The sequence below is a fragment of the Temnothorax nylanderi genome, unplaced genomic scaffold (assembly GCF_030848795.1).
Source record: "Temnothorax nylanderi isolate EJ_2023f unplaced genomic scaffold, tnyl_v1.0 TNYL_tig0319_pilon, whole genome shotgun sequence".
NCBI classification, from domain to species: Eukaryota; Metazoa; Arthropoda; class Insecta; order Hymenoptera; family Formicidae; genus Temnothorax; species Temnothorax nylanderi.
The window spans coordinates 57,501-84,918 of NW_027249381.1; the positions used below are offsets into that span (position 1 = coordinate 57,501).

A 27,418-nucleotide genomic window follows, 5' to 3' on the forward strand; every position below is an offset into this window, starting at 1 on the left:
CCAATTGCTTTACTTCATACACAATAATCGTGTTATAATTATTAATTAATAAAACTCATTTTGTATACTCTCTCTCTCACTCTCACTCTCTCTCTCTCTCTCTCTCTCTCTCTCTCTCTCTCTCTCTCTCTCTCTCTCCCCCCCCCTCCTCTCAACATTCTCTTTTTCTCTCACTTTCTTACTTTCATCGCAATTTCTTATCAATCACGCTCACATCAAATCAACCACTCATTAAATAAAAAAACTTATTCTTATATGCTTGTTCAGAAAACACAAATTATTTCTATTTCGATAAAAAATGTTCTATTGCATGAAATTATGCCAATTATCAATAATTAACTAATTATGACAATATAATTTTCAGTCGTGATAAAAATACATTGTTTTAGGAGGTTAAGGCATTTATCAACAAATTGTTTAAATAAATCGGAAAAAATGTAAAAGTCGCTAGAAATGGTTTTTCATTCCTTTGTTTTTCAGTCCTTTAAAGTAAGATAGTATCATTATTACGGATACATCTCAAATATCAATAAGAAATATGTAAATTTTTCTCGTTCTTTTATAATTCTTATCTATAATTTCATTTCCATTTGATAACAAATGCCTGCGCAAGTATTGTAATATTTCCTATTACTTTTTAAAATTTTTATACATTTCTTAATGCTTTATGTTATTTATTTTTTATTACTTATCGCAGATACAGGAATTGTTGTAATGCCTTGATCCTTCTATATTTATGTAGCAATTTCATGTAAAGTGTATCTTACGAAACAGCTACATTTTCTGTCTCAATACTTAACTTAAAAAAATACAATCTACTTAAAAAATTTTGTTTCTTAAAAAATTGCATTTAATATTACATGGAGAATTATTGATTAATATAAATTATTTTTTGAAAATAGAAATGGAAACGATAAATGCGAATCCAAATACAGTGTGACAAACTAATGTATGACTCTATAAGAATATCCAAAATGTTTCGTAATTATCGCTTTTTAATCAAAATTAGGGTAAATAATCAGAGTGTAAAGAAAAATTCTTTCTTTTTTCTTTCCTTCTTTTATTCATTAAGCAAATATATTGAAATGTAAAATATTCAATATAATACAATTATTCGAAATAAACATAAAGATAGGAATATTATTATTATAAGACGCATCTACAATCAAGGATAACACAAAATGTTAAAAGAATCGACTTTAAGAAAATTAAGACAATACGATATTTCTTTATAAACCAGATTTTAAGAGAATTAATAACAGAATTAAGAGAATTGCTCATTAATATCTAAGTTAAAAATTGGAAGAAAGTATTGTATTTTGGTGAAATTAACATATATCATCTATAATAAAAGTCTACATGACAAATAGGCTAAACATAATATCGTGTACAATACTTTGTTTTTGTTGCAACAGTCGTCAATAAACTCCTTTCTTTCGATGTCACAATGAGGAAGAACTGCTTAATTTGCTCAACATTCGCACTAAATTTTTCAATTTCCTATATAGTTTCAATTACAAATTGTTACGATTATTATTAATTCTTAAGATTGTGTGTAATCATAAAGATCATCATCTATGTATCAGAACTTTCAATTTCATGAAGTATCTCTTTTTCTAATTTGTTCGTTTCAATCGCGCTTTTTTTGCACCATCCTCCCTTTCATTCCTCTAAATTATATCTGTTATTAGTTGATTAAAATAACAATTCAAAAAACAATAATTCATTATATATATATATATATATATATATATATATATATATATATAATTTATACAGGGTGCTCGGAAATTTAACCGACAAACTTTCAGAGATTGTCGGGTGCACCATAAGGATTATTTTTTGCAAATGGGCCACGGGGTCGGAAACACGTTGTTACATCACTACCACGTCGAGAATGTCAGCAGCAAAAGACTCTGAGCAAGGTGAAATAAAGGATGATCCCAGCGTGTTTGCGCTGGTTCGGCGCTATCGTCTGTGCAAAGATCATGGGAGACGACACTTTCGAGCACCTGCTCTAAGACACCCTCCTGCATGACATCGCTCATAAGCAGTAGTGATGTAACGACACGTTTCCGACCCCAAGTCCATTTGCAAAAAAATGATTCTTATAGTGCCCCCGACAATCTCTGAAAGTTGGTCGGTTAAATTTCCGAACACCCTGTATATATTAGGCTGACTAAACATGATTCGTTCATTTCTTTTCTTCATTAAACAAAAAGAAGATAAAGGCAAAACAGGAAAAAAAATTAAGTCTTAATCAACCTGATACATTTTATCTTTATTAACTGCAGACTTTTCTTTTCTATATATCTGAGAAGCGTGAAGATATTTTGTGGCAAAATTACTGATTTCGTGACATTTAAAATATAAAATTTCAAATATAACTTTGTAAATTATTTGTTGATTATTTTAATAAATATAAGAAACTCGCGTCTTTTTTATATATTCACCTGTAATTTAACAAAATTATCGTTATTTATGTAACAATTAAATATTTTCATTAATGATCTGAGAATTTAAACGGTTATCAATAAGTATATTTGAAAATTATGTACTAATGATGATAAAATTAAACATTGATTGCTAAGCACCAATATAAGTATACTTTAAACTTTAAATTTTCATTATGCTTATAATGCAAGTACTATTTTACTGACTTTACAGAATCATCGGTGACTTTATACAAACACCAATTACTTTCACAGTATAATGGATGTATTAGATTGATCAAAGTTCGTTCATTTCTTTTCTTTCTTGTTTCGACAGAATTGTTTTATTTGTTCTTCTCAATTCTTCAATTAAAAAAAAACATTTGTCTTTAAAAATATTTTTTAAGTAATATTCACAGTTTTATACAGAATTATTTACTAAGAATTAATAGAACAAAATTATTTTATTAAGAATTATATAAAAAAGAATTACTATTGTTTTAATTCGTATAGAAAAAAACGAACAATTTATTTCTTTTTGTTATAATCAACCTAATACATTTACATTGTTATTATTATTGTACCAAATACACATTTTCATCGAAACTTAATACATCTCTTCTCCTTTCTATTTAATTAATAATATATTTTTACCAAGTAATTATATTCATTCATTTATTATAAGTTCAGATATTTCTCGTAAGGAGAGAGTGCAAAAGAGAGCGCGCCTACACCAAACAAAATGTCATATAAAATTACTAGAATCGGAAGATCGCGAGAGAGACCAACTGTTTTCATTATACCGTCATCATTATACTCTGTCCAACTGTATTTGGTTTTGTCACAAAAATTACATCAAATTACATGAAAATGCACTCTCTTATCCGTGCGACTCTACAAATACAAAAAATGCGAACGCAAAATCACGCACATGCACAAGTACACAATTTTCTTTCGCAGCTTCTTTCCTTTCTCTCTTTTCTACTCACTACTTCTTGCCTTTTCTCTGTACTTCTTTCGCATGCGGTATTTCTTCTCTCTCTCTCTCTCTCTCTCTCTCTCTCTCTCTCTCTCTCTCTCTCTCTCTCTCTCTCTCTCTCTCTCTCTCTCTCTCTCTCTCTCTCTCTCTCTCTCTCTCTCTCTCTCTCTCTCTCTCCCTCCCTCTCTTTCTCTCTCACGCATTGATTTTATTCACCTATACAGACTCTTTCTCACAAAACACACACACGCGCACGCACGCACGCACGCGCACATATACATACACGCACGCTCTCTTTCTTTCTAGCCAATTTGATTGGATGCACCTGTGCGTGCTGATGCAAAATAAAGCCTATTACACATTAACTTACTTAAGTAAAAACATAACACAAGAGCTTTGATCGATAATACGGGCAATATATATTTCCACATTTTTTAATTAAAACGCTTTGAGAAATAAACATTAAGGGATAACACCACTCTAGAGGCCCAAAAATAAAATAATTTTTTGTGGTTAAAAAAGAAAGTAAATCAAAAATCTATTTAAAAGACTTCATTGTACAAAGTGTATGAAACAATTTTTTATTTTTTAAATGGCGGCGAGCCTTGTAAGCGTAAGTGTTTTATGGCGGGAAGTGCTCCGGGGCTTGCAGCATAAGTGCCGCAAATTTTGACCTGGAATAAAAAACCAAAATTTTTCATAATCTGCATGATAATAGCTAGAGAAATATGTAAGGGATTTTTTAAATATTGTTTTTCATAGAAATGGCAAGCATGTAAAAAAAAGTTAATTGAAACTTTCAAACTTTTTTTTTTCAAATGCTTGCCATTTCTATGAAAAACAATATTTAAAAAATCCCCTATTTTTCTAGCTATTATCATGCAAATTATGAAAAATTTTGGTTCTTTGTTCCAGGTCAACATTTGCGGCACTTATGCTGCAAGCCCCGGAGCAGCTCCCGCAAAGAAACGCTTACGCTTACAAGGCTCCAGCGCCATTTAAAAAATAAAAAATTGTTTTATACACTTTAAGACATGTTACAATAAAATCCTTTAAATAGATTTTTTATTTACTTTTTTTAACTACAAAAAATTTTTCTATTTCGGGCCTCTAGAGTGATGTTATCCCTTAATGCTTTTAGCTATGCCAGGATTGAGAAATTTACAATAAACAAATAAATTTTAAATATAAACAATATAATAATTCGTAAAAATCTACTATTAAGATAGTCATTTAGGGCTGGTTGTTTCAAACTGTTGGTAAACTACCTAATAGTTAAATCATATATGTCTTTGTTTATAGCTTACCAACAGGTTGGAACAACCGGCCCTTAATAATGAGACTTTTCGAGACGAGTAAAAATATTGTTTGAGATAACATTAATTACTACAGAAATATTTAAATTTATGTTCAATTTCAATAGGGTATGACTCCTCGTTTTTATGATTTTTGAATTAATGATATTATTTTATCTAAATAAGAATATGCACAGCAGAGCCGGCAAGTGCACCAGATGTATATGCGATACAATATTTTAAGTGTAATAATCACTGTTTGCTATAAATGTAATGAATATTTGCGGACATTACGATCTTTATTTTTATTTTTCTGAAAACAAGTAAGTCTTTCATCTTGTTATTATTTTATGCCAATTAATATCAAGGTAAGACAAAGAAATATATCGTAATTATGTGCAATGTATTTCTATTTTGTTGCGCGCAAGTCAGTAATTTCAAAAAAGTTCCTTTGCATGCAACAGTTAAAAGAATTGATACGATTGTAATATGGATATAATGAAAATAATTTAGAAAATGTAATTATTAATCGACTTGTTAATAAAATGTCGATATAATAAGAGATTTTTACTAAATTATTTCAATATCATATTATTTATTCAATTAAACAATGTGATAATTTATGCCAAGTGTATCTTTCTTGCCCAATCTGACTAAATTATGCGCTACGTATAATATCTAAGTAGCTATGCCTTTAAGCCAATTTATGTATAAATTTATCTAAATTTACACAAAAAATTTACATAAATCATCTGCATCTAAGTCTTTATGCAAGTTCATGTACGTACCTTTATATCGTACATTTTGTGTATAAGTCTTTAGTGTACACCAGAGCACGTATCAACTAATGTGTATTCAATCGAATTCGGCATTTCTTCCATTCACCCTTACTCTCCTTCTTTACGTATCTATCTTTCTCAATCTCTCTCAAGCACAAACTCCCTCTAAAATTTCTCGGAAGCAGCGGAGCGGACAGATTTTACGGGGCAGTCGTATCGGCCGTTTTTCGCCATCATCATCCTTAATATTCCCAGCTTCAGAAGTAATAATAGCAATTACTTCCAGTTGATTGATAAAATGATTCAATCAAATCATATAGGAGAGAAAATTAGGGGTGCTGATGTAGTAGTGCTGATGTGGTAGTCGCGTAGCAGCTCAAGTCAAGTGTATAACTGGGGGGACTGGGGCGTTGGGGGGTGGTTGGGAAAGGGAGCTAGGTGGTTCATTCGCGTTATCAGAGGGTTGTTATATTATTCAAGGTCAACGGGGGCTCGGGGCGGGCGGGCTCGGCCGGGGGTCGGGCTCGCTCACTATGCTGTGTGGTAGACCGGGCAGTCCGGCGGTGGGGGGGGCCCCGGCCGCGGGACCGCCGCCGCCAGGCCCGCCGGCGGCGGCTACACCCACCACGCCCGCGGCGGACGGGGGTCCGCCGCCGCCGACCGCGGCAGGGGGGCCCTGCGGTCCTGCGGGCCCGCCGCCCGTACCTCCCGCGCCGCCGGCCCCGCCGCCCGCGGCCCCCGCCACCGTTACGGCGGACGAGGACGAGGAGTTGGGCCCGCCGATCCCGCCCCCACCACCGCCGGACCCGCCGCCGCCACCTCCGCCACCGCCACCACCGCCACCGCCGCCGACGACGGAGTGCCCACCGCCGGCACCGGGAACCGGGGGTGGGGGCGCAGTATCGTGAGGAGTCGTCGAATGCGCCGTCTGTTGTACCGGCAGCGCCCCAGCATAGTATCCGCCGTTGATGCCCTCGGGATAACTGCTGAAGAAAAGAGAAAGCGAAAAACAACATCATGGGCGAGACCTTGAAAATTTCGCGCGCCACTTTTTTTTCAGTACTTATGTAGTAGAGTAGCTTTTATTGTAGTGTGTAGAGTAGCTTCCAATTTTCTTTTTCTGTGACTCTGTGTGTGATTTCGTTACGCTCTAGGTGGCGTTCTAGGTGTGCTCTAGGTAGAGTAGCAATCGTTCCTCGCCAACGAGAAACAGGAACGTGAGAACACACACACAGGTCATCAAGATTCCCAAGAACGGAATCATCTTTTTCTTTGTCTCTCTTTCTTTCGTTCATTTTCTATATAAGTCTCGTCTAAGCGCTTAGTCTTTACACTCTATACACACACGCATCGACAGATTTTGTCACGCTCGACTTTCACGATCGCTTTCGGACTTTCACTCGGAAGAGAAGAGAAGTTAACATCTGCTCGAAAAGCCGTTTCTGCAAAAATTACCAGAGATACAGTGTTACTCATCACGAAATTGATCCAATGCTATTTTAAGAATGCTATTTGCCATTATAGTTTTATTTAAGGCTCCTGGCTCTTTCTTCTTATTATCGCCATCTTGGATTATCCTCCTGTACATTTCGAAAACTTATTTTTTTTAAATTTATTTTTACAATTCTTATTTTAAAATTAATCTTTTATTTTTCTATATTCTACAGCAAAAAGTTTCTCTACTTTATTATTTTTCTTAAATTTTTTCCATTTTTCTAAATTTCTGTCTTTGTCATGTTTACATAAAAAAATAATAATAATACAATTTTAAATTATCTATCTTAAATCTGCATTGAAGAAAAATCTGCATTGGAATTATGATTTAACCCTTTATAACGTCATATAACTTTCAAATCACATATCTGTATTATTATATCTATTAAGCTTTGTGTCCACGATGCTAGAAATCACTCCGAGATCTCGGACGGAGAAAAGAAAGAATTAACCAATCGCATTGATCAATTTGTTCTCCGTCCGAGATCTCGGAACAATTTCTAGTATCGTGGACACAAGGCTTTAGACTATTTTATATAAACTTTGATCAGATTTAAAACATAATTTTGGAAAAACACAATTTTTTTTAGAAAAAAAAAACTTTGAAAAAATAAAGTTGATTTTTAGATCGTTTTAAATCCTTTCATATTTTTTAACAAATATTATGTGCTTACAAGTTTTTCATAATTTTATAATCATTATAATTTTCTTTATTTTTTTCGTGCCTAAACAAGATTATACAACGTGAAACTAGCAAACATTAATTTTTTAATAAAACTAACAATTAATTAATAAAACTTTTTATTATAAAACAACTGTTTGCAACTTGGAATAAGATGCTACGCTGTTATGGCAAAGAAATGGAATAATACAGATATATACGTATGTGACTTCAAAGTTACATGGTGTTATAGAGGGTTAAATCATAATCCCAATTTTCTTCAATGCAGATTTAAGATAATTTAAAATTATATTTTTTATAAACACAATAAAGACAGTCATAAAAGTAAGTCAAAGTAATCGCGCTTATTTAAATATAAATTTTCAAACATACTAAAATTTTCAATTCTGATTTTTAAGTTAATTAATTTTATTTTTTTCAAAATTGTATATATTTAAATGCAATAACGTTTAATACAATAATATTAATAATTTGTAAAATATTAAATACAATTTAAATACAAAAATTCTCGCTCTCTTCGATCGATCTTAAGGTATTATGACGTTGTTAACCCAATATATCAAATTTTATGATTAACGTTACATATGTAACTTGAATTTTACATACGTAACTTGAATTTTAATTCTTCATGAAGCGTGTATATATATTAAGATTTAGGAATATTATGACGATTAGAAACAACAACTTGTACGAACCTTTTTCCTTTACAAAATGCATACGCGCGCGCACATCTATACATATCCAAATTCATTCATCATTGATCTATACGCACGCATGCACGCACGCACACACCTCCGATTTACACACACGCGCAACCATACACTTATATATGGATCCACACATATGCTTACGCACACCCATTCATTAATCCACAAACACGCTCACATACATTCATCCGATTCACACACTTGCACACTCATCATATATGCACGCGCGCATGCATACAAACACACTAATCAAAATAAATTAGTTTTTGTTGCATGTCACCATTTGTATTCGAGAACATAAATTGATAGAATACAGTAAAAATTTGTAAAAACTTTTTTTAATTCTCTATCAATTTCGAAGAATATCTATATCCCATATCTTCAGTAAAAATAAACTTTATAATAATCAATTGAAATTTATAATTGTTTATATTGATTGCAAAATAAAGAAAAAAACTAATTTATTTTGATATACAAGGTGTTACATGACATACTATACAAATTAAAAGAACATATTTCTGATAATATATAAATTAAAATAGAAAATGTTCTATAAACGTGGGTCTCCAATTCGAAACGGTTATCCATCTATAAGTGTTTAAAGTTTATAAATAATGGCTCAATTTTTTAAAAACATTTTTTTTTATTAAAAATGGAAAATGAAAAAGAAAAACATAAAACTCGCATAAATTGTTCAAATTGACATTGTTCGGTATTAATGTACAATATGGTGCGATTTAAATGGAATAGCCGTATGAAGAATATCACGATCGTTGCTTATTTCTTCATACGTGTCATTAATACGATGTATTAATTCAGCTTGAATATTAATCTTTCTATACTAAATTTTTTATGGCCCCACTAATGATAAAAGTATAAAGGTATGAAATCCAGTGATTTCGGCCGAGCAAGATATAATTATAAATGAATAATCGTTCTGAACTGGATCCATGTTTATAGGACATTTTCTATTTAAATTAACATCAGAAACATGCTCCTTCAGTTTGTACAGTACGTCATGTAGCATGCTGTACAATGTGCAAGGAAAGAAATTCATATCATTTTTTTTTAACATCATAACTCAAAACAGCGTTGTAGCAAGGGGCCAGGAGCCTTAATACAATAAGAAGGAGGGAGAAGAGAGCAGGCATATGTATAAAAACAAATTTTTGTAGCTCGCGTTATCAGAAAAAATACAAATGATACATTCTTAGTACATTCAAGCTTACGGTATCTCAGAAAGATACAAATAACATATTTCTAAAATATATAATACATATTTATAGACAATTTTTTTCATGAATTTGATCAATTTCGTGACAGACACTGTATCCCTTTTCCCCCGGTGGTTTGCAATCAAAGAAAAAAGAAGAGAGAGGAATGTAAATATCATGTAAATATAATATACTGCGACCATATAACCTGCATATATACATATATATGTGTATATATATATATATATATATATATACGTATATAAAAATATCCGTCTACGTCTTTTTCTTTTCATTCAACAAATTGTAAGAGACTTTATTATTATTCGAGAGGCAGGGGGAGACAGGCAAACAAAGCCTGCTGAGGAAGGGCGCTTACCCAGTCGAGGAAAGGAAGTATTCCTTGTTCACACAGTTGCGTAGGCAGTCGGGTATGCGTCCGACGATCGCCCGTCGTATCTCGCTTGCCGCCATCTCGCGTAATTCGGTGCAGCTCGCGTCGCTGTAGAAGGCGGCGTGTGGAGTGCACAAAAGATTGGGCGCATCTTTCAATGGACCTGTACAATATATATTGCAAAATCGACGATCAAAAGAATCAGATATATATCTGAATTTAACGACATAGGACGGTTTTTCAGAAAAAATATATATAATACAGTGAAAATTAATTAATCGTATTTCTTAATCAATTTTTTTAAATAAAATAACTAAGAGCATAATATGCAGAATACAATTTTGGATATTTTATATAAAATATGTGCATATAAAATATATACATATATGTTATATGTATATCATTATATAAAATTAATATAAATTTCATAAAATTATTTTCACCATAGAATATACATCTTTGTTGTGTTTCTCTATTTGAACAAAGCTCATCAGTTTTATCTTTTCTGTTTTATTATGGAAGGAATTCAGGACGGTTTTAGACAGTCAGTCGAGACAGGGTTAGGCACGGGGACAGATAAGACTCACACTGATTCGCAGACTGACCCTGAAAGACGTTGTACGGTTCATTTTCATGGACGTCTAGCGCTGCCGCGCGAATTCTACCCTGTTTAAGCGCCGCGGCCAGCGCGTCGTCATCCACCAAACCACCTCGTGCTGTATTGACTAAAAATGCTCCTGGTCTCATCTGAAACAAACATGCGATTTTTTCTTGTAATATAACATAGAAATTACATTATTGTGTTACCTTGTATTATTAAAATCGCAACGTTAAAACATTGTAATTATATAATCATATGTTTAACCTTTTATTATAATTTTAATAAAATAAAATTAATTTTATACGATATATATATCGCGATTGTTTAATAAAATTATAGTACAGAAAATTAGAATGCATTATATTTCTATAGGTATACTTATGCACCTCAATAGTAAAATAAATAAATAAGAGATAACCATCTAAAAACAGTCTGGATCTCATTTGTAATCATTGATTTTTTTGTAGAATCAAAATTAAAAACTACACTTAAATTGTATCAATAACATCCCTATACTATATATTAAATAAAATTTGTATGTCTCATAATTTTTAATATACCTGTTTAATAGTATATTCATTTATTAAATGATGATTGTGTTCATTCAAGGTACAATGCAGAGATACACAATCTGATTGGAACAGCAAATCCTGAAACATAATAAAAAATAATCAGTTAGAAAATAAATTAATAGTTATCAAGAATTTTATGACTGAGAAATTTTTATGATATTGTATACCAAATGTTTCTTAAGTACTGTCCAATATACAAACATATAATTTTCAAAGACCTCGTTTTGGAAATATAGATTGTAAAAAATTCAATAAAATTATCGTTTCTTTTCTTCATAGCTCCTAAACGAAAAGAGATTTCTTTTTCGAACTCGAACTAGTAAATAAACACGGTTATCTTCCTTTTTTATTTATAGTTGCCGTTTTATAAAACGTTAATAGCATAGAAATGGGGTTTACATAGTATGTTATTGCTCCGATCTCATAAGCCAATGGACAGAATCAAATTTTTCTTGCAGATTTTTATAATTTCAGTATACTCGTGTTAAAGTTTGTTTTATTATTAAAGTTTCTTTCACTTGAGTGATGTGGTCAGCATCTCGCCTGGCCGATTTACTTTTGGAAAAAGATCTTGTTACTCATTGGACAGGAGGCTGAGGGAGCTTCAGAGGTATTCTAGAAGAAGACCAGTTAGGAAAAATGGGCGGTATAATAAACATTCCTAGAAAGCGGAATTAGGAATACCGCAAGGAAGAAACATAACTGATTAAAGCACAATAATGGTTAACAACGAATATCTCTAACTTAGGAATAAAATTAGATACAATATCACATGTTTTCATGGCAGAAATTCGTTCTTAGTACATATCTTTTTTGCTGTATTAACCCCTTCGTTGGCAGAGAGAATTCGACAAAAAGTGCTCAAAATGACAGGAAAATTTTTTTATCCTGAAAATTTGTACCCTGGGGTTTTTGAGGGCGCTGATTACGAATCTCAACTTAAAATTCGAAAATTCAAAATGGCGGATCCAATATGGCGGACGAAAATACAAAAAACGGCTTGATTTGAGTTTGTATTTCGCTCCATGTTATTGGATTCGCCATTTTGAATTCCTTCATTTTAAGTTCAGCTTCGCACTCAGCGACCCCAAAAACCCCCGAGTGGCAAATTTCATCCCAATCAAGTAATTTTTTGCATTTTCATTCGCCATTTTGAATTTGCAAATTTTGAATTCAGATTCGTAATCAGCGACCCCAAAAACCCCCGTGTAAGACTTGAATGCCAAATCTGAGCAAGTTAAATAGGAAAAAAAAGATTGACGCACTATTGCGTCAATGCCACACAGGGCACCGATTAATTTGACGCACTATTGCGTCAATGCCAACGAAGGGGTTAAGGAGTAACACCACTCTAGAGGCCCAAAAATAGAAGAATTTTTTGTGGTTAAAAAAAGAAGTAAATCAAAAATCTATTTAAAGGACTTTATTGTACATGTCTTAAAGTGTAACAATGTAAAACAATTTTTTATTTTTTAAATGGCGGCGCTGGAGCCTTGTAAACGTAAGCGTTTTATAGCGGAAAATGCTCCGGGACTTGCAGCATAAGTGCTGCAAATTTTAACCTGGAACAAAAAACCAAAATTTTTCATAATCTGCATGATAATAGCTAGAGAAATACGTAAGGAATTTTTAAAATATTGTTTTTCATAGAAATGGCAAGCATGTGAAAAAAAGTTAATTGAAACTTTCAAACTTTTTTTTTCAAATGCTTGCCATTTCTATGAAAAACAATATTTAAAAAATCCCCTACGTATTTCTCTAGCTATTATCATGCAGATTATGAAAAATTTTGGTTCTTTGTTCCATGTCAACATTTGCGGCACTTATGCTGCAAGCCCCGGAGCACTTCCCGCCATAAAACACTTACATTTACAAGGCTCCAGCGCCGCCATTTAAAAAATAAAAAATTGTTTCATACACTTCATACATGTACATGTACATACATACATAAGACATGTACAATAAGGTCCTTTAAATAGATTTTTGATTTACTTCTTTTTTTAACCACAAAAAAATTCTTCTATTTTTCGGGCCTCTAGAGTGGTGTTACCCCTTAATAACGTAAGACACCTCTTGTGAAATTTCGAAATCTCGTTAAAACTATGAACTGTCACGCTACTTTTTATATCACAGTTCTGACTGAAATAAAACAAAAGATCGTCTAAAGCAGCGGTTGTTCAACAGCGTCCGCTGCTCACTGACAGAATGTAACACGTAACAGTCTCAATATCGTAGGATGCGGAATTAGGAACAAGGGCGATATTAGGCACAGTTCCCCTAAAATCTCTTCAAAAACCAACTCTTAAAATATTGGACAATATTTAAGAAACATCCTGTATATCTGACAAAATTTATAATATAGTTTAAAACGTTGTATTAAAAAATGTTTTTATATTTGCACATATAACATCTAAAATCAATATTTGAATAATATCCAAATCAATTGAATAATTACTAATCATTGTTTAAATACTCAAGAAATTCATGCTTTATTAAGAAACCTATAATTTGTCGTAATATCCTATTTGTAAAATTTCCAGAACGTTGTATTTTTAAATGAACGTAATGTTAATTTTCTTATATATTTCAATTGTATCAACTTAACTGACAAATATTCAGTACAAAATCACGATCTTTTATGATCTTTCTGGAATAATTTCATACATTACGAATGTCTTGTGATTTCAACAACGATTCTTACAGATGATTTAGTTTACACTTAAAAAGCCCAAACCAAGGGCTGAAACGTCGTAATTTTGTACTGAATATTAGCCAGTTAAGTCGATACAATTGAAATATATTCGTTAATCATCACTGGCAAGTTACGAAATTGTTCATGTTAATTTTCTTAATAATAAATTAATTTTCTTAATAATAGACTTAATTATAGACCATAAATATAAAATACACAGAACATACGCAATGCGCACAAATAAATCCTTTAATAAATCCTTACAATATTATGTCAAGACGTTTAGACTTTCAAATGGATGAAATAGCAGTAGTGCCTAAAACTAACACATATGGCTTTGTAATAAATATAAGCAGAGAGACAAACCTGTAATGTGTAAACCCTGGTGAGACCTAGTGATTTTTCGATACCATCCGGTAGATAAGGATCATAGAAGATGACGGTAAAGCCAAAAGCTTTGGCACGCAGCGCAACTGCAGAACCAATCCTACCGAGGCCAACAATACCCAATGTGTCGCCCCGTATCCTTGCGCAGCCAGTCGCCGCTTCTCTCACCTAAAATACACGCGCCAAACAAAATGCGCGAAAAAATTCAATGTCATACAGAAAATTGTCAAGCCATTTTAAGCAATATTATATTTCAAGCAACGATATAATCCAGATCTAATAATTGCAGTATGCTTATAGCTTAATAGTACACCTAGTAGTATATATAATATCTCTAATATAATAAGTAATCGTAATAATACAATGTAATAAATCAACAATATAACATTCTTATATAAAACAAATGTAAATATAATTTATACTTTATATACTATAAATAATATAAATCTATTACAACATAACAATACAATTTATGATAGCAATAATACAATTTTAATAGAATAATAAGTAATTTCAATATTACCTTAATATTATAGTTTTCTAATATTTTATTAATTTATTATCTTATTATTAATTTTTAATATATAACATAATACTCTTGGAAATAAAGATTTACCTGTTCTGGTCCTGTGAACTTCTTGCCTTCGCGCACCATATTGGCAAGCCAATAAGTGCGCCGATAAAGATTTAAGATGAGACAAAGGGTAGTGTCAGCCACTTCTTCAACTCCATAGCCAGGCACATTACACACCGCAATGCCAAGCTCGCCAGCTGCCTTGACGTCGATGTTATCTACACCGGAACCGATCCGAACAATGATTCGAAGTGTTTTAAACTTTTCCAAATCCTCTTTCGTCAGAATTATTGTGTGCCACATCAATGCACCCACTGCTTCATTTAATACCTGTGAATACACATTACATTTATTTCCAAATACAGCATTTTTTTTTCACAGTTGCATAAAATAAATTTCAGAAAATAAAATATTACGTATCAGATATCAAATGTATGTCAATATACTAAATATATTATACTGTGGAAAATAACAATACGGAAAGTATTAGACACTAAATAAAATTTACTAAATTACAGTTTTCTAAAACTTACTAAATATAATATTAAAAATATTAAATAAAAATATTAAATATAAATTTTAAATATAATCAAGTAGATATGACCAGACATGAATAAAATTAATACTTTTAGTTATTAAAAGTATTTTAATAACTGTAAAATACTAAATAAAAAATGTTCAAATATAAAATAAATAGAAAAATTTACATGTAAATATTTTTTGCAATTAAAATGATTTAAAAAAATAATGAGGTACTCGAAAAAAAGTAACGAAGAATATAAACGTAGGATATAAAGAAAGTGCACTATTGTTGGAACAAGTTGTGCACTTTATGGAATTTTTTATCTAATTTTAAAGTTATATACACTATTTCATTCATTAGATTGACAAGTATTTAAAATAAAGAGTGAAACATTCTTAAATATGATATGAAGATGTTTTATACATCGAAACAGATTTACTTCAACAAGAGAGAACTAGTATATTATTTATCAAATCATCACTCTTTTACACATTACATCAAGTACGTGCATAAATGTGTATTTTAAATCAGAGACAAAGTAAAAAAAAAAAGGAAAAATATGGAATATCAATATAAGGCATGAAATATTTTAGAAATTATTAAAATTTAATTACTCTACAAAAATGTTCTTGTATCAATATATCATAAACAACAAAAGATTCTTTTAAAACAATTCAACTTAAGTTTTATTATCTATGGCATTTTATGTTTTACCCTAATATTTTGATATCTTGATATTTAACATTTTAATAAAGATATTTTAATTCTAATAATTCCTTACTATAGATTCTCTAATACTCTTTATCATACTTTTCTAATAATTTTATTTTATTATAATTGTAATGTATTTTAATTACCTTTTCATGTATTTCTGAAGTGGACTGTGCATCGCAAAAGGCAACAGTTGCGACGTCTTTGAGGATGGGCATTTCGATAGAACAATCACGGCCATCGAGAAGTGCAACCAGTGGCCGCGTTTGGATCGGTCCGTTGGCAATCGGACCTCTCAAATTCTCCATACGAGGGCGTTTGGGCATCATCTTCCGTTTGTCCATCGGTCAGCAGACCGCCCCCCCTATTTTTATTGTTTTCACTGTGCGCTCTCAGTGTCACTAGAAAGAGAAATTACGACCGCTTCCCTTCCCCTTCTGCTCCAACAAACAGTAGAAGACGACAGAATCTATCTTGACAAGACACTCGCAGCGGAGATGCCTCTTCTAGTCCAACTAGTATAACGTTTTAGCACTCTCGTTGTTTTTTAGGCTTTGTCACACAAACTGCTTTTGCAACACTAACTTCTGGTCGGTCTTTGGGCAAAAACCGCTGAATCTCCAATGCATCACGACTCGATGAACACCGTCTCCTAAAATTTATCAGAAAAAAATACCATTAATTAAGGAAAAAACAGAAAATAGGTATGTTAAACAAAATATTTCTTTTGTTATCAGAATTATGTATCTCAAATACATGTTTATAAAGTTGTAAGTTGATTATAATGGACTTTTTATAATTTATAAGCACTATCTATATGTAAACAGTTCTATGATCAAGTAAACAACTTGGTTGTTTGACTGAGCTTTTGTCTATCGTATTAGCACTTAAAAAATTTCTTCATTTAAATCTTTTTCCTTCTCTTACTTGTATAACTCTTAATTATAGTAACAGTTTTATTGTTATGATCTCTATATTGTGCTTCAGGATATACATATTTATGTATTTATATATAATTATAAGATTATGTTATTACATTGATAATCACTGGCTCTTTATACAAATAATAATAGTCTTTTTTAATTAATTATATAACTACTTTTTTACAATTTGTTACGTGATGTTCAACTAAATAAAAATTGTGTATCAAGTATATCTCTACATTTCCTCCGAAATACTGTAATATCGTGATGCTTATTAATAATTCATCAGATTTTTTTTGTATTTTATTGCAAATGACATTTGTGCGTCTTATACAGGCACACACAGATCCCAATTACATTACGTTACTACATAATACTTTATATACGATATCAAGTGGTTTCTTTGCAAATATATTAGTTTAAAGCAAACTATAGAATTTCGTCACATTTGCAATCAACTTGTTCACGGAGAAAGCCACATAGCGAAAGCAGAATTGGATGCCACCGCACAGACAAACACTGGCAATGTCATTCGCGTGGAAATAGATTAGACTCGGCCATAGCGTCCATCGAAACGATGTAAGACGTTACCTCACATTGCCTCGCATATCCGCGATCTCACATCGACGTTCCTATGACTACTTTAACCGAACGCAAATACGATCTATTCGCGAACGCACTCGAACACGTCCCCAAAAACACACGAGGCTACAAAGAAAGCGTCACTTTTGCTCGAGCGGCGTGCTCGAGTTGGTAGCCGCCACCGCCGCTTCGCGACTTTTTAGGTTACCTTGAAACGCGCCGGCTTAACCTGCGCAGTGCCAATAGCGCGTCCCGCTGGCTGACCGACTGACGCGGAATCCGGACTCCGGCCTCCTCGACTTCGATTTCGGGCAGGAGCGCGACGATGGCCGAAACGCGAGCGTGGCACTTAAGGCGCGGGAACGGGCCCGCGAAAACGCAATGGAAACGGGCAAAAACCGAGGCACCGAGCACCGCAAGCACCAACGCGGAGAGGAGGAGGCGCTCGCAGATGCGGCACGGCACGGCAGTCACGGCACGGCACGCCACAGCGGCGCTCGCTAGCTCGTTCGCTCGAGGCGCTGGGACTGATGTTTTTGGTAGCGTTAATAGCGAGGGCGCCTTCTTCAAGTTAGTGAGTAGTGAGTGAGCGGGCAAGCGCGCGCGCGGAGCAAGTAGATCTGTTTCCAATCCGTTTTCGGCGGCGGCGGCGGCGGCGGCAGCAGCAGTAACAACAACGGTAGCAGCAGCAGCAGCGATGGCAGAGAGAAGGTTGAAGGTGCGATTTCACGATGACGCTCGACGCTGGATTCGAGCGTCAAATCTGGTCACGTGATAGATTCAGAGGGACGCAAAATATAACCTAACCACTGGATTGGCTGAATCTAATCACGTGACCAGATTTGACGCTCGAATCCAGCGTCGAGCGTCATCGTGAAATCGCACCTTGAGAGTGGTCATGCCCGCGTTTTGGCTGTTATCGAATCTTGTAGGTAATGTGCACGATTTTGTGGTTCTCTTCCGTGCTATGTCCACGATTTTGTGGTTTCTCTTCCGTGTTATGTTCACGATTTTTTGGTTCTCTTCCGTTAGGTTCACAATTTTTTTTTTTTTTTTTTTTTTTTTTTTTTTTTCAAAGAGAATCAAAAACTCGTGGACATATACTACGTTTACGCGAGCGTTACAGGATTTTGTAGTAACTTACGATAATTTACTCCGCGTAAACGAGTAAATTATCGTAAGTTACTACAAAATCCTGTTTACGCGAAGGAAAATCCCGTTTACGCGAAGGAATTATCGTAAGTTACTACAGAAGTAACGCTCGCGTAAACGTAGTAATAGTACGGAAGAGAACCACAAAATCGTGCACATTACCTACAGGATTCAGTACTTAACAGTCAAAACGCGGACAGGACCACTCTCATCCTCTTTGAGCGATGGCAGCGACGATTGAAAACTAATCATCATAATGTTACGCTCACAATAGTTTCACTTCTTGTGCGTTTCGTCATCTGATTTTTTTTTCTTGACGTTGATTATCGAAATATGTATATTCAAGTAAGACAAGTGCAAACGAACAGCAAGGGAGTGTACCATAGGTTTTTCAATCATCATGGCCATGTGCGCCGCCAGCCATCGACACGAGTGTTATCAAGGCAGTGATTGGAAATCGATCATTTTGATGAAAGATACTTTCATGTTTTTATTATTGATATTGATCTTTTTATACAATACGCAACATACTAATGCATGCTATACTAATATTAATATAATACAATTACTACAATTTTGCTACTTTATGTAATATATTATCATAATATATATTATTACTGCTATCATAATATTGTATCACGTAATATTACTATATTATACATTATTATTCCTATTATTGTTACACTAGGAAATGTACAGAAAGCTATCAGTCATTGATGCTCAGTCAACTACAGGGTTGGATTTGATACGCATTCCAGAAGTTTCATACGTATGATTGCTTATCATACGTAGGATACGTATCAAACTATGTATGATACCTCTGACATTAACCCTAACCTCAAATCACTTTTTGATTTTTTAAGGAATTAGTTTAATTATTGGTTACATTAAAATATATTTTTTAAACCACAGTAAAACCACATAGTATAACCATACGGTTTTTGTATTTGTTTACTATATTCGAAATTAGTTCATCAGTTTTATTATCAGGCCTGTTCTTTGTGGCTGCACTGGATTGCACTAAAACTTTTTATCCCGCTTTCGTCAAACTTTACATATAGATATATCTATTTCATTTTAAGTACAAGTGTACACTGTACACTAGTTCAGCCACAAAGAACAGACCTATTGAATATACAGTCTGTAAATAAAAAACAAAAAAGAAGTAATACTGAAAATGTAAGTGTAATATGTGTTTAGTATACAGTAATTTCAGTCATTAGCTGTAATATATTTTTGCTTTTATCGTGTGGATTTAATTTTAAAGCACTTATATGGGCCAATCTGGTTATGCATCTGGTAATTTTCTAATCGATTTTCAATATAGTCACATACTGTTATCTTTCAAATTAAACTTTAATTATAAAAAAAAAGTGTATCTGTAGTTAAAATGTTCTAAACAAAGCATATATAATAAGATTATGTGACGTATGATACGTACACATATGTATGAAACCAAAGTACATATCATACATACTTAGTATGGTACGTAGGATACATGTATGAACGTAGGGTATATGTTCTCTGGTGAATAACTATAGACTACACTGAAATGTAAACTGCCATGCTTAGCGCCCAGGCCGCAAGAAGAAAAAGACGGGATGATTAGGAACCATTTTTGTCTGTTTAGCGAATTTTCATTGGTCAACGATTTTCTATTGTTCCCGAAGATTACACCAATAGAAAAGAATGGGCTGGTAATAGTTCTTCACCTCTTTCGAATGCTCCCGATGTTTGTACATCATGATTCCGACAATGTTTTTTCAATACTCTGCTATAAATGTATACGTAGTCTCAACAAATAGTATTATTTAATAGTGTTATTAGAATTATTAACAGTATTTTTTATAATTAAATTCTTGATATTATTTTATTTTTATTTAAGTTTAATTTTTGCATTGTTTGTGTCCATAGCCACCAATATTTAATTCTCTTTAATAATAATAAAAGGTTATTAAAGCAAAATTCTTAAAAAATTATCAAATCCCTACAAAATAGTATTATTTCTTTATATTGAGTGTATAATTAATGCCAAACGTATCATTAATATCATTAGATTTGAATTTAGATTAGAAGAATGTTTTCTTCGTTGTTGCATGGTTATCTCCTCTCAAAGTTCAAAACTTTATACATTGTGTACATCACGTAAACACTTTCCAAGTCCAATAATTAACTAGTAATATTAATATTATAGTATCCAACATCCATCTAATGATTTATATTAATTTGACATCATGTCTATTACTGACTTTTGAATCTTATGGTTTAATCTTTCATGTCAAACATTTACTTTGAATTGATAAATGTGATAAAATTGATAAAATGTCAAACTGATAGACAGCTCCGGAGCAATGTTGCTGGACTTAATAGTCAAGATGTATGAATAGTCGAGATGCGATATATTTAATTTGGAAATAGTTATCGCCAAGAGCGAGAAAGCATTTAATGATACCGTAACTAATGTTTGATCTTAGAGTACTTCGAGTTTTCAGAATTACACTAATACTGTAATTAGATGTATTATGAATGCACGAATGTATCACAAATTGGTATGACATAAAGGAAACCTTGGATAAACAGAAAGGAGAAGAGGGATGAAGGAGGATAAAGCATTATACATATACTTCCAATATAATTTATATGACGAAAAAACGCTGAAGGAGTGGAAAGATTACGCAGAGAAGCGCTTACAGATATTATGAATTATCATTATCAGCAATGCGATAAACAGTATGAAATACAGTGAACAATATCAGAGTTTCAATTAATTATTATAAACTTTTTTTAAATTGTATCTTTAATTTAAAAAAAAGCATACATTACCGCGTCGAAAACAATTATAACATGTCGTAAAACAATCAGAAGTAAAAAACTCGCAATTAATCGAGTAGGGGAGACCGGGGCTAGACCGTTAGTTCTTTTTCGGTGCCGATTTTTAACAACAAAATAAATAATTGTAGTTAAATGTGGTATGCCACTGTAAAGAGTGAACCTTTAGCTACAAAATTTATACAGGAAATTTTTATCTACGTCGCTTTGTTTAACCGGTATAGAGCAAAAACGACAACGGTGCAAAAATTGAAATCTCAAAAATGCCGGGGTTGAACCGCCACCCCCCCGGGATAAATCAGTTTCAGGTTTGATCGCCCATGAAATATTAGATATCTACACTGGATTCGTGTTCAGCATGCATTACTCTTTATAATCAGCATGCATTTATAATCACGTACCTCGAGATTTGGAGAGCAAATATTATTGCAGATATTACAAAATTTCCACGCGCAGAAAATTTCACTTTTCACCACGAAAACACGTTTGCCTCGGTAAAAATCATAACACGGCAGGTAACCTGCCGAAACTCCGTTGGTCACATGGGTACCATAAGCAGCGTTTACAATGTTAATAGCGAGTTCGCACAATATACAGGTTCCGAGATATTTGATTTGGCGGATTTACCCCGTTAGCGGTCTAGCCCCGGTCTCCCCTATTTCAGTTATTTAAAAGTCGGAAGGTATTAGGTGCGTTTAATTATAATAGATCGCTTCAAGAACCACTATCCATGTCAAAATAACCGAACATTTTCTTAATGGTGGAAATGCTAAGTTTACATCAGGGGTCCTATTTGACGTATACATAGTTACACGTATACATAGTTAATATACGGAGCCGTGTATAAGGTACGCCGTAAGTTCTACCAAATTAGCATTCTTAAACATATTGATAATTAAATATATGAAAATAAACTAAACAAATATTTGCATCAAAGAATAATAATAATAATAATAATAAATTACTCGTTTTACAAAAGAATATTAGAATGACAGAGATATAAAATACTTATAAACAAAACAAACTTACCAAACATCGCACTTACAACAAGAATGTATAAGACAAAAGGTGAAGAAAGCTATTATTATCGTACAAACATTATCGTACCAATACATGGCGCCCTCACCCGAACGAGGATGCCCACGGATGCCACAATCGTCAGAATGGCATTTTCACGAGAAACATGAAGGATTGACCTTCAGCTTTATTAGTTTAAGCCACACACAGAAAAATATATACTACCTACAAGTTAATATTACTTGCTTCAAGTATTTGATAAGTTCATATATGAGCAAATCTACCATAAAGTCGTCATAAGTATCACATTTACTCAAAACATATTCTAGATCTTAGCAAGTTTAGTACTTGAAACAAGAATATTAAATTAATACGAACATTCTGTTTACTTACAATATAGAGTCCACGGAAGAGAAGCATATACTTCAATAAAGATATCACATTTTCTTGAGAGAAGTTTATCCGTTATTTGAATCAAGTAAAAATTTTATTCATCTAGAATAATCGTTTACTTCAAAAAAGAATTTGTATTCTTGATGATTACAATTAATATTATTTTTATTTATTTAATTTTCTTTAATTCTTTAGTTCCTAAGTGGAATGTAGGTTAGGAGGTTTTCGTGCGCGGTGCGGAGGGGTACAGTATAGAATATAAAAATTCCTGTCCTCAGGTGGACTCGAACCCGGTTCCTCGTGGTTATGAGTCTGACACTTTATCACTAGGCCACATCTCTGATTATATTCTTAGTGCTGCAGTATCTAGTTTTCACAGAAGTGATTCATTGATTTAAAGTATTTCATATTCTTACCTAAAGAATCAGTAAATATTCAAATCAAGCTTATGTGGCTTTTCTTAGATAAAGTTTACAGAATATACTTGAAATCAATGAATCACTTCTGTCAAAACTAGATACTGCAGCACTAAGAATATAATCAGAGATGTGGCCTAGTAATAAAGTATCAGACTCATAACCACGAGGAACTGAGTTCGAGTCCATCTGAAGACAGGAATTTTAATATTCTAAACTGTACCCCTCCGGACCGCGCACGAAAACCTCCTAACCTAGAAGAATGTTGTTCTATACAGCCAAGTATTTCATATTCTTACCTAAAGAATCAGTAAATATTCAAATCAAGCTTATGTTGCTTTTCTTAGATAAAGTTTCAGAATATACTTGAAAGAAGAATAAATTCTTCTTTTAAGCACATGATGATAAGCTTTTCTAATACTTATGATAAGTATATCTTAAAACTAATATTAAGAAAATATTCTTTGTTGAAGAAAACTATTACTCAAACCAAATAAAATAAAATGAGTAATTGCTTTTCTTGGCTGCAGAACGATATTTTTCTGTGTGCATCATATCTTTGGATCTATTAACTTTTGCTTTAGCCTCAGCTATGACTTTATTGCTCAACTTTAACTTTACTAACTTTTGTCAAAACTTTATTAACTTCAACATTGTAACTTTATTATTCTTTATCTTGACTTTATTAACTTTAATCTTTTAGTCTTAACTTAAAAAAGAAACTTTATTAGCTTTAATTTTAATTTTATTATCTTTAACTCGAGTTTTAGTCTTTAATTCTAATTTTAAGTTAATTACAGCTTAGCTTTAATTTTAGCTTAAATTGTAATTTCAATTATTTCAATTTATTGTATTAACAGTATTTGTAAATACTATTAATCATGAACTAAAGAATGCCGAAAAATTGAAATCAATTAACTATTACTAATTAATACGTAACTTAATTAATATGTAACTTTATTCATATTTCCGTTCATACATAATGATGTATGATGATATAAAATACCTACTATCAATGTGCCATTCTCATTATGGAAAATAATAGCGGCAGAAATGAAAATTAAAATAATTCCTTGAAACGTTTGCATAAGAATGTATAACACTCGGTGCAGCACGTGCAACCGCTAAGCGAATTAGCTCACCACGTGACAAGGATAAATCAAATGCGATGCCTTCATTCGACAAATATTTGAATACCGTGATTTAAATATCGCATTACATGAATGAAGTAATATTGATGTAATAATGTTGCAAGTGCGTGTAGCAATGCAGCACGCAGTAAAATTCGTTACGCACATAAGTGTTTCAAGATTTTTATTTTAATGCAACAGATTTATACACAATTTGCACATCAGACATTACATTTAAAAAAATCAAAGATAAAAGTAAAAAAGTGAAAACAAAGATACTTCGAATTGGTTGAAGAAATTATGAAAGAGTATAGAGAACAAGAAAAATAATAAAATAAATAAATAGAAGATAAGTAATATTTTTTCTTTACACAACTTTTTTGAATAAAATATAATTTTTTAAGTTTGCATTTTTTTCTATAATTTTTAATCTCTTTTTTTCTCATTTCTATTTACTTCATTTCCCTTTCTTTTTTCACCCTTTTCTTTACTTTTTACTTCGTCTGTCTCTTATATTTATTTCTATTATAATTAATATGTGTTTTTTCTTTTATTTATCTTATTCTCTTAATTTTTTATTTTATTTATATTCCATCTTTATAGAATAAATTGGCAGGATACAGCCGTCGAATCTTCGGCTATCGGGTTTTCCTATATACATCTGCATACACGCGTCACACACGTAAAGTGGCGCACATAATCAGAAATGCAGTCCGTGCAAGGAAGGCTACGGAAAACGAGATCGTTGCTGGCCTCAGCGAAAGCGAGCGGCGAGGACGCGACACTAACGCTACGTCGTACTCTGCCGAGCCAAGCACTTTGACTTGGGCACATGTTGTGCCAACTCAGCGAAAACGTAAGCTCGTATCATTGAAAGCAAGAGGAGGGAGGCGGAATCGAGCGGGCGAGATTAAGCCCTTGTTCGACAGCTGGTAGCGTATATCAAGCGTTATACATGCCGCTTAACAGCAGCGAAGCGACGCATCAAAGAAATATACCTACTTCAGGAAGAAGTAAATGTATTTATATACAAGCTGATAAGTAAATTAATCACATTGTATAAGAACTGTTTACTTCGATAAAATTCCGATATATAAGTTTTAAGAGATGTTTGATAAATTACATTATGTATATAACGATAAAAAAGATTATTGCGCAAATAAAAACTTTACTATATATAAATATATCATGCGTGCATGTGTGTGTGTGTGTGTGTGTGTGTGTGTGTGTGTGTGTGTGTGTGTGTGTGTGTGTGTGTGTGTGTGTGTGTGTGTGTGTGTGTGTGTGTGTGTGTGTGTGTGTGTGTGTGTGTGTGTGTGTGTGTGTGTGTGTGTGCGCGCGCGCAAAATAGATACAAATTTGTTTTGTTGTCAATCATCAATAATATGAAACGTGTTAAAGAAAAATATATAAAAGTATAATAAACCAATAAACTCATAAAATTATAATAAACCAAGTTAACTGTACTTTATTTCGTAATTTTTGGACTAATTTTGGACTAATTTTTTAAAGAAAATTTGAGATAAAATGCTTACTTATTGAATACAAGTATCGCATATATATATTTTTCAATATTTGGATCACGCGTTTCTTTTATAATTTAGATTCGTAAAGGAAAAACAAACAATCCTCTTAAAGGGGACATCCTGACCAAGTGGTTAAATTCAACCCTTTGGCTTAATCTCGGTATGCAACAGAGCCTTTCGATTCAGAAGGACAAAGACGGACAGATTAGTGCTTAGGACAAGGAAGGGTATGAGAAGACAAAGGTGGAGGTGGGAATAGAGAGGAGTGAGTGGAGTTACGAACGGGATGGGGTACTATGAGGGCAAAGTTATCCAATTATTGTCTAACCTGAGAGCAACTTTACTTGGCAAAGAACTCGTGGATGGTAGGGAAGAGAGGGGAGAGAGAAAGCTCCGTCCTGCTGGATTTCCCCCACTCTCTATAATCGCCAGCCACGATAAAGTAAAGTTTGTTTCAAAACTTGCCGTTCTCACCGAGAGAAAGACAGAGAGAAAGAGAGAGAGAGAGAGAGAGAGAGAGAGAGAGAGAGGGGGGGGGAGGAGGAGGAGAAGGAGGAGGAGGAAGAGGAAAAGAAAGAGAAAAGTAACTGTGTTTTTGTTAGTGATACGTAAAATTCAAACAACTTCGCTTTTCGACAACAATTGGAGCTTTTTTAGCGATTGAGATGTAATAAACAATACAAAATATTCCAGATTTCTCAATCTTTCTACCTTTATCTATCTACATTCATAATGCATATAAATATTTAAAGAATTTTTCAAGGTTAATTTTTGAAAATATTTCTAGATTTCGGTATTAAATCGAAAAAGTTCATGGAGTTTTAGAGTTACGTAATAAAAATCTCAGAATTCCTAGGATTAATTCGTAAAAATCTCAAGTTTTGAATTTCAAAAGTTAACTTTTGTAATCGCTATATTTTCAACAAATAGATACTTATCAGCTTTAGGTCTCTTCTATGTTTTATTGCGACTAAAACATAATTTTTCAAGTATGTTTGTTGTTATCATACATCATAGTATTGTATTTTATTTATAAAAAAAAGCAGAAATCCGAAACAGTTGTTTAATCGAAGTTTATATTAGAAATATTGTTTTTTAAAACTGCTTTAAGAGATAGAAAGAAGAGAGAACTTCCTCCCAGAAATGAAAAAAAAAAGGAGTAAAAGGGAGGGAAAGTGAAAAGGGACAAAAGAAGAGGAAGGGGAGAACGTCCCTTATTCCCCAACAAATAGGGTAGACCGGGGCACGTTGTCACACATTTTGTTCAATATTTTTTGTATTTTTTACATTTAATATTTGAGAGTACTTTGATATGCCAAAATTTCGAGTGAACCCTCAGCTTCAATTGGACAGTATCGAATTTTGTGTGATTGTTACTCTACAGTTATTACATAACAATAAATAACGACAGGTC

General features: G+C 32.9%; 1 protein-coding gene across 6 annotated transcripts in view; it reads right to left on the minus strand.

Moving 5' to 3' along the window:
- Nucleotides 1–27,418, minus strand: part of Ctbp (C-terminal binding protein) — a 77,499-nt gene that overhangs the window by 2,494 nt on the left and 47,587 nt on the right. For 2 of the 6 annotated variants that reach the window (XM_071719992.1, XM_071719990.1), the window contains 7 exons: nucleotides 16,183–16,688; nucleotides 14,845–15,132; nucleotides 14,208–14,396; nucleotides 11,138–11,227; nucleotides 10,564–10,723; nucleotides 9,962–10,139; nucleotides 1–6,471 (listed from right to left, as the gene is read on the minus strand). The exon at nucleotides 1–6,471 is cut by the window's left edge and continues 2,494 nt beyond it. In XM_071719992.1, coding sequence (XP_071576093.1) covers nucleotides 5,967–6,471; nucleotides 9,962–10,139; nucleotides 10,564–10,723; nucleotides 11,138–11,227; nucleotides 14,208–14,396; nucleotides 14,845–15,132; nucleotides 16,183–16,380 — 1,608 coding nt within the window. In that variant the 5' untranslated portion in view covers nucleotides 16,381–16,688 and the 3' untranslated portion in view covers nucleotides 1–5,966. The other 4 variants (XM_071719991.1, XM_071719993.1, XM_071719995.1 and 1 more) reach the window with 4 other exon arrangements.